This window comes from Akebia trifoliata, chromosome 2 (assembly GCF_017979445.1).
Source record: "Akebia trifoliata isolate Shusen 1 chromosome 2, ASM1797944v1, whole genome shotgun sequence".
Lineage (NCBI taxonomy): Eukaryota > Viridiplantae > Streptophyta > Magnoliopsida > Ranunculales > Lardizabalaceae > Akebia > Akebia trifoliata.
The window spans coordinates 9,816,157-9,828,193 of record NC_141376.1 but is presented as its reverse complement, the minus strand read 5'-3'; the positions used below and the strand labels follow the sequence as shown (position 1 = coordinate 9,828,193).

Below are 12,037 nucleotides of genomic sequence, written 5' to 3'. Positions count from 1 at the left end.
CAACACTCTAGATTTCATGACAAAACTCAGATCCAACAAAATAAGAAAAACAATGATTTTTCTGGCCTTGATCCAAAGATTTGAAAATGGACAACTACTGAACTACCAAATTTAAAATTAAAATTTAACGGCGAAAAATAATATTTCTTTTTAAAATTTTAAAGTTGATAGAAATTTTTTCCTCTAGATCCCTTCATAAGATTTGAAATCGTACAGTGTAGAGCTAGCCATTCTCTTCATAAGTAAAAAATGCATCTCCATATGAAAATTAAAAATATATCCACCATAAATTTTGTCACAAAAATACCTCCATCATCATGAGGGTATTTTTGTAAAATCATATGCATGTCATTATAACGTGTGTTGGAAGGTATAGTTTGAATAGTTTCTTTTTTTATGGACATTTTTTGTAAATTTCATATGTATGTGAGTGTAGCAAGTAATAAGGTTATTTTTGTAATTTAAATAATTACTTTGATGAGATCAGATAAGTTAAATCACTGCAATGTTTCTTGCATTACAAATATCTAGTTATCAACTAATCACAGAAAATATTTTACTCGATGGATGGCTAGCAAGCAATAGTAAAATTTTCATTAAAAAAACATATGCATTGCAAAACAGACATACATGGGTGCAAATCATTTGCAAAGAGTAGCAAGCAGAGCCTTTGATCCACATAGTGACCAACATCATGTGCTATTTGAAAAGTGTGCTCACTGCCATTTGTCCATGCGTTCATCATCGTCTTTTATTGAATCTGGAATCCGGTGTTCACTTCATACAGACTGCGGCTGCCAAGGGTTTCAGTTTCCTCAGATTTTAGGTTTTAGTTCTCTGACTCAAGTTATGCTCCTGCACTATTCATTCAGAGCTCTATAATTTCCTTTGTTTCCTGAAATATCACTTAGATTGCTGTGGTAATTTTGGAGACAAATTACAAATCATCTCTTTGACTAAGGCCCTCCTTGGCATGAAGAAAATCATTTGCAAATGCAAATGATTTGTTGGAATCTAATTTTACAGATGCTTGGTTACATTCTAAAATTTTGTTGCATTAACCTCTTAAATCCTTCACAAATTTCAATAAACGGTTTTGCAGCCCAAAAAGTGTTGCAACTAATTTGCGGTGCAAAGCTTTTGCATTTATGACCTCAATTACTAAGTTGAAGGAATATTTCATTGCAAGCAAACATATCTAAATAGTTTTGATTTTCTTCAAGTTTCTTTTTATACAAAAAAGACCAGCTTTAGAAAGCTCTCGAGACCTTCACAACAATACTGGGTTTAAATATAGAATTACCATTTACATTAATATGTGAGTTTCAATCATATCATTAGAAATTTGTTCTTTTACAATAAAAATGTATAAAAAATAATCATTATTTTATCTGTTCACTTACAAAGTCATACCATATTTTTTTTTCCACTATTTTTATCTAATAAAGCTCTTAATATTTTATTTAAAACAAAAAAACTTTATTGTTCCCATTAGTTTTATGCCCCAAGTTTAACAGTGTCAATGAATACCTAGTTAACTGATGTACCCGAAACTGATTAATCGATGGAATGGACCTGATTATCTTTCAGTTTGGTTTTGAGTAAAGATCCTAGGGTCCCATTAAATTAAGAACAGGGTCTCCTTCAGATACCCATCGGGTAAAAGGACAAGTAGTGAATTTTTATTTTTTTTAAATTGTTTATCAGGACACAACATACCAAATTAAATATTAATTATGACATAAATCAAGTTCAAGTCTTTTTGTACCTCTAATATCATTACAAGTTGCAAACAGACAATAAAAAAGTTTTTTTTTTAAGTGTTCTTCTAAATGTCACTGATGTTACTATAGAATTCTAGGAGTGTAGAAGTTTTGTATCACAAAGTTAAGATTCTATAGTACCTCAGAATCTATCCCTTGTTAGAAATGTTAGTGGAATAATATCAAGTTCCTCATACAGTCAATTTTGATGTAGCATATGCACTTTGGATGTACCCTACACACAGAGAAAGTCATTAGAAAATATCTATCTTATCAGGGTGGGGTTACACCACCCGATGGACGTCAGATATTTGTAAGATCGATTTTGGTTGCAAGGCTTTCTCATACCTGGAATCAGACCTAATGCTTTATTTAAATTTCGATTTTGGGAATCAGCCTTAATCCCTCGATAACCATTCTAAAAAGAACAAAAAAACATTTCACCCACTGAAACTAGTAAAAGAACAAGGTCCATCAGCCAATACCAGAATTGGTCACCAACTACAATGTTAGACCCTAAGAGATGCATGGAAGTGTTATAAATACGTTCACACTTACATGGGGAGTCCGGGGATATATATGATTTGAGTTCTGTTATTTTCCCACAAATAATACCTTTAACAGTTACAAACTAATCCCTGGTTTTGGGTTTCTTATTGTAGAATTGCGTAGAAGCACAAAGAACGAAGGAAGAAGATGGCCATGGCCATTCAACCCAGCTTCTTGAAAGATATAATTCATCATGCAAAGTTGATCGTCCTCACCTTTACTTTGTTCACATGGGGATGATAATTTTAGGACCTTTCACTTTGTTCAATCCCTACTCCTTGATCTTCCTCTTCAATGGTACAACTCAAACTCCTATTTATGTTGGTTGCGCAAGCAAATACATTTTTCACAATTAAGTCAATCATAAATTCGACAGAGTTTCCATTTGAAATGGTGTAAATTGTATATCTTTATCTTCAATAATTACCCATTTATAATTTTAGAATCTCTGCTCGTAGTGCATGCCGACTTGACCACATTAATTATAGAGATAATGACACATGTCGTCACAAAAACTTCTCTTTTGTAATATTAATGAAATGTCAAATTGCATACATCAATAATTGGCGTGTGACACTTTTAGGTAAACTTTTGTCAAGTCAACCTGTAGAATGTTAAGTTACATAAGTACAATAACTATGATGTGCCTGAGAAACTTCAAATTTTTGGAAAGCACATCTACCCACTTTGCAATCGAGATTTCTGTCCTTAAGGATGTTACCGTCTGATTTGCATTTGTCTACTCAAATGAAAAATATATCCTCTTGTAGTTCACGAGAGTATACTTCACCTAGGAAGCTCGTATCTCTCATTGCTTTGGAAAGTGTTATTTTCTTGTTCTCACAACAATTACTATTTTGCTCTAGCTAGGTGGTGTTATGTAATACCATCTCATCGCTGAGAAAAAGGTAATAGATAGAACGTTTGACGCTTCCTAGTACTTTTCTAAGGGAAATGTCCGTACATTTTTTTGGGCTAAATCATCAAGTTGATTCACTTTCATTAAATCAACATCAAACTATACTCATACTTGTGAACACTATTTCGCCCACCTTTTGGACCTAATCGTGAGTTAGGTCACTTTCATATATCAACATCAAACTAAACTACATCCACATTGTAAGGAAACCAATAGTAAAAATGAAATTATTGAAGTGAAAGATTTGTAAGGCAATGGACATGAAGTCCACATTCCTTGTTGACTCATTAGTGAATTCTAGAATTACTAAACCCATCGTTCACCGACTACCCTACTAATTCAATTCTACTTTCCCATCATTCAAAAAATAGGACAAATAATGAAATACCAAACCAACCATGTAATATTCTACTCATTAGGCTTGCAATATTGTTGGTTAAGATTACAATTCACTCTCAAATAAAGAATATTTTTAGATTAGGTGTTGGAATCATGAAATCACACTTGCTTCTTCTATATTTTGATCATAAGTTCAGTGGAATAATCATCCATACCGGCTCAACTCAATTCCAAACAATCATTCATTAGATCAGAGAGGGGACCATCTACTCCCAACAAACATTAAAAAAGTCTTTAAAACAAGATAAAACCAACATCATAAAATGAGTAGAAAAAGGAGACCACTACTAATTTTAGAAGTGACTACTAATAGAAAATGGACAGAGAAAAGACATACTAGTCATTGTGGACCATACATCCATCAACTCCTAATGAGTGGTCTCATTCATGCCCACGAAAGGTATTTCTTTTTCTCTTTCACTTCTAAAATAAAATAATTCTTTGAAGAGATGGGCATGAATCCAATGTTCAAAATGACTTTATGCTGCGTTTGTTACTTGCGTATGCAAATTTCCTTTAGCGTCAGTTTGATCGAGTTTCCACCTCTCTTCACGAAATGCACTCAATCCTTCTTTACCTATGGACCTTACGATCATGCTGCAATAATCAAGTTCGTTGAAATTTTGGTGGAATGATAGGATTTCCTATACAAAATTGCATACATTTGCCTTTAGAACCCTCTTTTTCTAGTGTTAAACACGAGTCTTATGAGACTCAATCCTATTGGAATCATTTTTCCTCATCAAATTGTGAGCATTGACTTTACCAATATTGCCTTATACGTGTTCGAACACATGTTAGTTTCGTTAGTAATGCCTCCTTTATCAGATAGTTGCTTCCTAAGAGAAGTACTTTCTCGTAAACTGCAAAAGGATGGATTCATTTGTTCAAGTAGACGATACAAATCAAATAGAGACATATCCAAGGATGAATGAAAGACACGGAGTCCCGAGTACAAAATAGGTAGATATGTTTTCAAAAAATCATAGCCTCTAATGACCTAATGATTGTTGAGCTTATGTAATCTAAAACTCTAGTAATTGACTTGACAAAAATCTACCTAAAAGTGTCATGTTAATCGAAAATGTACAAGAACTGATACTTCGTGAATATCACTAAAAAAGAGCTTCTATGCCGATACATGTCAACATCTCTCCAATTAATAAGGTCAAGCCAACATGCGATACAACCAGAGATTCCATGACTATATATAAGTAACCAACGAAGGCTAAAGTACACAATCTATACCATCTAAAATGAAAACTTTGTCGAATTTAAGACTAATTTAATCGTTGGAGTGTGTTTGCAGGTGTAACCATATGATCAGGAGATTGAACAAACAACATTTTTTGAGAAGAAGATCAACGAACAGAGATCGAACAAAGTAAAAGAACTAACAATTCCTTGTGTCGTGCATAAGATTAATCTTTTTCATTCATTTCCCATCGGGTTTTTTTTCTATCTCAATTTTTCCAATACAATGCTTAAACCCATTGATTTCCTCTCATCATTTTCACCACCACTTTACTCCTTTCTCACTCATGTTATTCTAGTTTTAAGCCTTCTTTATGAGTGAACAAACTTTGACCTCTCTCACTTATAGAAATTTCTCGCCTTAACTCTATTCTTCATCACAAATGTGCTTCAAACCAACAAGGACCCTCGATTTGAATCTTCAAAGAAATGGTAAGTTGAGCTAAGCCCTCTTTCTTACTGTAAATCTTCATTTATACGGCTTCTGAGAATTTTCGATTCAACGATTTATAGAGCAGATAAAAGAACGTGTTTCATGGTAGAATTTCAATCTTTCATATTGAACTTCAATCTAAAATGTGTGATTCAAGTATGTAGCTGTTAGAGAAAAAAATCTTTGTTCTATTTGTTTCCTTTATCTAAATGTGTGATTCAACTCTTTAGTTATTATTCTCTTCTAAAATCTCTTAGTCCACACGGAGAAGGTTAGTAGACTGATTAATTTGATATGGAGTTCTACATATTGTTCATTGAATTCCTTGCCATTTTTTGCAATCTGGGTTTTCTTTTTAAGTGACATATTTGTGTTTTCATCTCTTTTTATGATAGAAGTGCATCTGTTTTATATGGAAATGCAAGTTTTGGAGTACAGTTTGGTTGTGATTTTTGTACCTGTTAACCAAGTTTTAGTTTGCGGACTATGTTATTTTTCCAAAGAATTCATGTCTTGTGAGAATGGACTGGTGAGCGATTTCTGAAACGGCAGTCTTTGAGATAAAAAGACACGGTTCAGAGTTCTAGTTTGGTGGTGGTCACAATAGCCTTGGCTGAAATTTGAAGGCTTCTCTGTTTTCTCAAAGGATTCGTGATTTGCGAAATCTGGTCTTTTTTTTCTTTGCCTGCAATCTGAATGTGATATTCCTTTCCAATTCTTATTTTCAATCATTGCATGGTTTACGAACTCTTTTTATTGTTAATCTGAGAAGTTGAAGTTTGGGTTTTCATGTTTTGGACTTCCAATGTTCCTAGTTATGTTTGTGTTTGTATTAGTGATTTAGTTCTTGACTTCAGTTTTAGTTCAAAGGGCCAAGATGATTTCTTTTCTAGAATAATTAAAGTTTTGGTGATTTGGATTGATGGGTATTTGTAAAACAAAAACTGAAATTAAATCAACTCTCACCTCAACTTTCAGGAATTAGAACTTCCGAGAGTTGAACTCCTGAAAGTCCAACTCTGATAGTGAAACAAACAAGGTCTCATTTCAAGTAGAGCAAGGAGATATACCAAACATGCACAAATAACAAAGCCTATTCTATTGAAGAACAAAATTCACACAGAAGCTTGGCAAGGCTTAGCAATCTTACCTTCTTGTTGATTCACATTCAACGGCCCTGATTGTCTTACTTCTACTCCCCCAGTTGTAACCGTCTGATATGAAGTCGGCCCCACACCTCCTGGCGCAGCCCCATAGTACAACTGCCTCCCTGCACTATCATACGCCACCTGCGGATATACTGTGTCCGCCATCACCACACCACCACTTACTGTCTGTGGCCGTACCATCCCACCACCTTCCCCATATCCTCCACTGATCTTCGTTTGTGGTGGACCTACGTTGTATACCGGCTGATCCGGGAAAACATCCGCGACGACCCTCTGCATTGTATAGTAACCCTGACCAACTTGACCGGTAACATGTCGTACGGTCGTAGGCGTCTGATAAACACCGGACGGTGCCGGAATCAGATAGACTGGCTGTTCCGCTCCATTAACCGCCGCGATCGTGTAACCTCCACCAGTAATGTGCCTATCTTGCCAGTAAGCCGTCGGGACTGACACCGTCTCCGGAACAGTTACAGGAGATGTTGCCGGGCTTATCTTTTCTGGAAGATTCTGAACATAGTAATCCCCAGGGAAAGCTCTGGTTAGGGTTTCGTCGCTCTTTCTCTGGAAGAAAGCTTGTTCTTGGTTCGCAATCTGCAATTTCTGCAAATCTTGGATCTGTCGTTCGATCTCCGCGTGAGAAGCGACCGGATCTCCGGCGATATTCCGGTATACTCTGCCGGAATCAGATCCACCTTGAATTTCCACCGGAAATGCTTCCTGAATCCCTGATTCCGGTGTCCGATGCTGCAGTTTCGCCACCGGAGGTTGTGGAACGAGTCCTTTATCCCAACCGAAGAGAAAATCTTGATTTTTTGGCTCTGCGAACCATTGTTGATTGTTCTTTGGCTCGTTAACATCATAGTTCTTCAGATCTGGCAGAGATTTCAGAGGGAAGAGAAAGATTCGGAGTCTCGCAGGCTTCGTTGAAGAACGATGAAGACGATCGTATTCAAGCATCATGTGATCGAGATCTTCATCGTTTGTAACAGAGATCAAAGCGTCAAGATCTTCTCCTGGTAACTGGTACTTGAAGCAGACGTCTGTATCGACGAGAGAAGATAGTTTGGCAGCAAGGTTGATGAATCTGATGTTATGTTCAACGGCTAAGATCTTCGTATCGCCTCCAACGTATGTGAGTTGGTTGTCGTGTGGTCTAGGTTGGATCTTACCTCCATAGCTACACATGAATTTGACTTTGTAGTTTGATGGAGGTTCGTCCCATGAAGGATTCTCGCAGTCGATCTCTCGCGATAATGGTGAGGAATCTCCAGAATCCGCATAGGAAGAGTGGGAGTTGTTCTCCATTGGAGGAATATAAAGGGAAGAAAGATGAAATTAGGGTTAGGGTTTATGTTTTTCCTTGGTCGTATAGGGTTTGGGAGATGCGGACAGTTGTTCCCTGGAAGGGGGTGAGTGTGGACGTGTGGGATTTTTTGTTGAAGGAATTGACGAGTTGGGTAACTGTTCCTGTTTTAACTTTTAAAGTGTGTTGAGAGATAGAGAGCGGTGGGACCCACCAAATTTTTTTGAAGAAACAAGATAAGTTTTCGAGTGAGTCTAGCCTGATTAATTTAGTAAGATTTGAAATCTTACTGTGAGCTCACAAGTCACATCTTGGTATCCAGAATCATGATCGGACACCACAGATTTGTATAAGATGAAATTCTAACAATTTAAAAAAAAAATTTATTTGAAAAAATATTAATTTTTATGAATGATTTTTTTCTTAATGAAATTTATTAATAAAATGATCGAAATGACCATTGTCCTCCATTTCAACATTTTGTTTTTAAATATTTCATAGAATTGTTATAACCACACCAACTTTTAATAATGGCATGTCAATTATTAATCAACACCATATCCTATTATCACATGTCAAAACATATATCTACATTGCCCTCTCTCTCTCTCTCTCTTCTTTTTATCTAAGCATTGCATGATTACAATCAATTTTCAAATTTCCAAGATTAAATATGCAAATTGCATCTTGTACATAACTACTTGGGAAGACATTTTCAAAGACAAGATTTGAGTTAGTGGAACCATTGTGTTCCAACACAGATTCTATATTATGTCAGACAAAAGAATCTAGGAGGCATGGATGAGCATCATTACCAAGTTGAACATACAAATGTATAAATCGAAATCGAAAATCATTAAAATGGAGGTGAGTTAAATCCCTCGAGCACCCCATCCACAAAATCTTCAAGAACCAAACAAAAAATCCTCTTTCTTAGAAATCTCTTGAACAGCAATCTTCCCTCTCATTCAATAAAGAATAAAATTTAGAAATTGAGTACAATTTAGGTTCGTAGTTTAGAGATTCATCAAAAACTTCAATTTCAAGCATCATGTATTTGAAGTTTTTAAGACTCCTTACTCGAAAACCCTTACAAAAATCTGTTCTGCTACCAACAATTATCTCATTAAATGCTTCTCCTCTTCTTTCTCCTCCACTTAACGATACTCCAACTATGCACACCAAGCTTTTTTCTTTTAAATTATAAATTAATGTGTCATTAGTAAAAGTTGATGTGACAATAACATCTCTTTATTTCCATATTGATTTTCAGTTTTTTCGTAAAATCCAGATGGCTGCTGTGTTGGATGGCTGCTTTTATAATCCATGTGGGCCCAATTACTGTTACTCAGATTTGAAATCTTGCATGGTAAGTAACGAAAGGGTTTTTTTTTTTTTTTTTCTTTGCGAAGCGTTTAAGTGCAGTCACGATTGTGATTCGAGTGACGTGTCCGCAAGGTAATGACTTGGCAGTCAATTACGGCTTTAGAAAGTTTTCTAAGGGATATGATTCGATGCTACATATTTCATACTTGCTCCAAAACTTCGGCTCACTACTCAAAATCATCTATTAGAAATGATTAGAACGGTAAGTATAAGTGCCCCAATTTATTATTGTTTTTTTTTTTTTAAAGATAATTTTTTATTATTATTTTCCCAAGGGCAGAAGGACCATTTATGAGTAGAACTATTTCTTTCAAAGACTTCGTGGCATGATAAATATAGAGTTATTGCCATTCTTTTCTGATTTAAATAGGTATTGGTGTGGCAGTAATAAAAGTTGGTGTAACAATAACAGCTCTCTAAATATATGAGGCCCACCATCTAAACTCCAAACTTCCTCCATCATCAACCATCAGATCATGAATTTTCTTGAATTACGCATATAATATCTTCCTCCTAATATTTTGAAGGATCTATGCAAATTCTAATTCAATAGTGTTCGAGTAATGAATCGTGGAGATTTTATTCATATTGGTCAAAGAACATGTCCTATTTTTAAGATTTGGGAATGTCTAGGCATATTATCGTGTCTGCCTCATGTCAAAAAAATTTGACCTACATATACTATTATCTGTGCGAGGAATGTACTTGACGATTATGATAGTTGCTTTTCGATTGTGTATGCAAGATCATGCCACATGTTAGTATTGTTGATTCATTTGTGACAATGTCCTTTTTCTGCTAATAATGCAGATTTTTGCTAATTGATTTGTTAATTTTTGTATGTATTTGTTGACTGCATAGTCACAAAGTCGGAGACGGATTTAAAAGGCAAAACAAAACTTCGAAGAAAAAACAAAAAAGAAATAGAAAAAAATGATGAAACATAAAAGATTTTTAAATTTTTTTATGAAAAATATATATATTTTAATAATACATAAAAAAAAATATTTTAATTTATTCTATGTTTCCAATATAACATGTTCTAAACATAATTAACATGTTATGATGCCAAAAAAAAATTTACTTGTCAACATATCTTTTGTTCAAAATAATACACTACTGAAAAAAAAATTATAAAATCATAAAATCAAGATATTATCATCAAATGTCATATTTTTACATTTTTGAATCACTAATTCTATTATGTATCAAATCCCACATTAAAAAAAAAGTATCTTTTTTTGAAAAAAATGGGACTTTTTCAAAAAGTCATATTTTTTTTTTTATCATTTTAATCATCAAAGGTATAAGACACATTTTTTTCACAAAAAAACGTTGTTTTTGTTACTATGGTTGATTGTTGACTATTTGGAATCCAAGTTCGTCATCTAATCAAGGTGTTCTCAAACTTATAATATTGATTGGTGTTCTTGGGATTTTGTTCATATAGATTTGAGAAAGACATAATCATATTCATACCATCATAAGTAGATTAACCAAATTTCTTGTTTTGAGTATATTATTCTTTCGTTTCTTTTCAATCTATTTTATAAGTCTATGGATTCTTGACTTGAATTAGAAACGACCTAATTGTATTAGTGCGTTGTAGGACTGTATAAAAATTGACATGAGTTTGATAGATAAATTGGCTAGCTAATTCCCCAAAAAAATCACAACCATAAACACATAATACTGAACGTAAGCCCTTGAATTTAGACTCCACATCATGTGATAAAGAACATTGATATATTTATCCCACTCAAGGGTGGAGCTAGCAAGGAGTCAGTGGGGGCAATTGCCCCCATAAAATTTTGAGATACTCCTATACTTTCAACTAATTACATGTCCTATTTGCCCTCACTCCTCCCTCCCCATTTGCCCCCACCCCCACCCTCACACTTTGTGGTACCTTTACATTTTCAACTAATTACATGTCCTATTTGCCCTTTTCCCTCTCAATTTTTTGAAGAAGACATTACTTCTAGAGTAGATGTTCTATCATAGATTAATTGAAAATAATATAAATATCATTTTCTTCTATTTCTAAAAAAAAAACCTATGTAGTTTGTCCCTACTACAAGAAAATCCTGACTCCAGCCCTAATCCCACTAATGCATCACACATGTAATCTCATATTAAGTATGCCACAAAATGATTAGATGTACATGACAATAAATAATATGTTTAAAAATATAAAATCCTATTTAAAGAAAAAAAAAAAAAAGAATATGTACAATTTTAAAAAAAATTAGTGACTTAATTGTTATAATATAATCAATATCGTTAAGTAACAATTGAATTCCATAAAAGGTGGAAATCATAACTGATACGAATTTGACATCAACAATTATGTGGATAAAATTAGGGGTGCTACTTAATTCAATTCAAACCGAGAACCGAACAAAACCGTGGAATTTGGATTGGTTCGGTTCGGTTTATACTTATATCGGTTCGATTTCGGATTTTAAAAATAAAAAATCGATAAATTCGGTTCGATTCTCGGTTCAAATAATATAAAAAACCGAATCTATATATATATATATATATATTTATGTATATTTTCATTATTCATTTTTCATTTTTAACAAAACGAGACTGTTCGAACCCTCGTCTTTCTCGTTTCTCTCCCATCTTTACTACAGGCTGCCAATGGCTGCCAGCGGTTGCCACCGGCTACCACCTGCTAAAACCCCTTATCACTCTCTCTCTCTCTCTCTCTCTCTCTCTCTCTCTTTCTACGAGCGGCTGCCACCAACTAAAACCAAACCTTCACTGTCGTCTCTACGACCAGTTGCAGTCAATTAAGTTCCTCATCTCTCATGTCTCTGCAAGCAACTACCGTCGGCTAAAATCAAACCC

General features: G+C 34.4%; 1 protein-coding gene across 8 annotated transcripts; it reads right to left on the bottom strand.

The window, feature by feature from the left end:
* Positions 1-492: 492 nt before the first annotated feature.
* On the bottom strand, positions 493-7,952 carry LOC147409419 (uncharacterized). 8 transcript variants are annotated; one of them, XR_015173715.1, is made up of 3 exons: positions 6,468-7,952; positions 1,905-1,998; positions 493-794 (listed from the first exon to the last, which is right to left on the bottom strand). XR_015173715.1 is itself a non-coding variant. In XM_086428704.1 (2 exons), the coding sequence occupies exons 1-2, from the start codon at positions 7,792-7,794 to the stop codon at positions 861-863; spliced, it is 1,362 nt and encodes a 453-aa protein (XP_086284830.1). In that variant the 5' UTR covers positions 7,795-7,952; the 3' UTR covers positions 493-860. The 8 variants fall into 8 exon arrangements, 7 of the variants coding, with proteins under 7 accessions (XP_086284830.1, XP_086284821.1, XP_086284845.1 ...); XM_086428704.1 differs by lacking the exon at positions 1,905-1,998 and having other exon boundaries at positions 493-895; XM_086428695.1 differs by lacking the exon at positions 1,905-1,998 and having other exon boundaries at positions 493-860.
* Positions 7,953-12,037: the final 4,085 nt, after the last annotated feature.

What these genes read in the sequence shown, in the direction of transcription:
- LOC147409419 (XM_086428688.1), bottom strand. Translation starts at nt 7,794, where the DNA reads ATGGAGAACAACTCCCACTCTTCCTATGCGGATTCTGGAGATTCCTCA. An exon ending in GAATGTGAATCAACAAGAAG is followed by an intron (nt 1,999 to 6,467) that starts GTAAGATTGCTA and finishes CTCTGTGTGTAG; the next exon opens with GGTACATCCAAAGTGCATAT.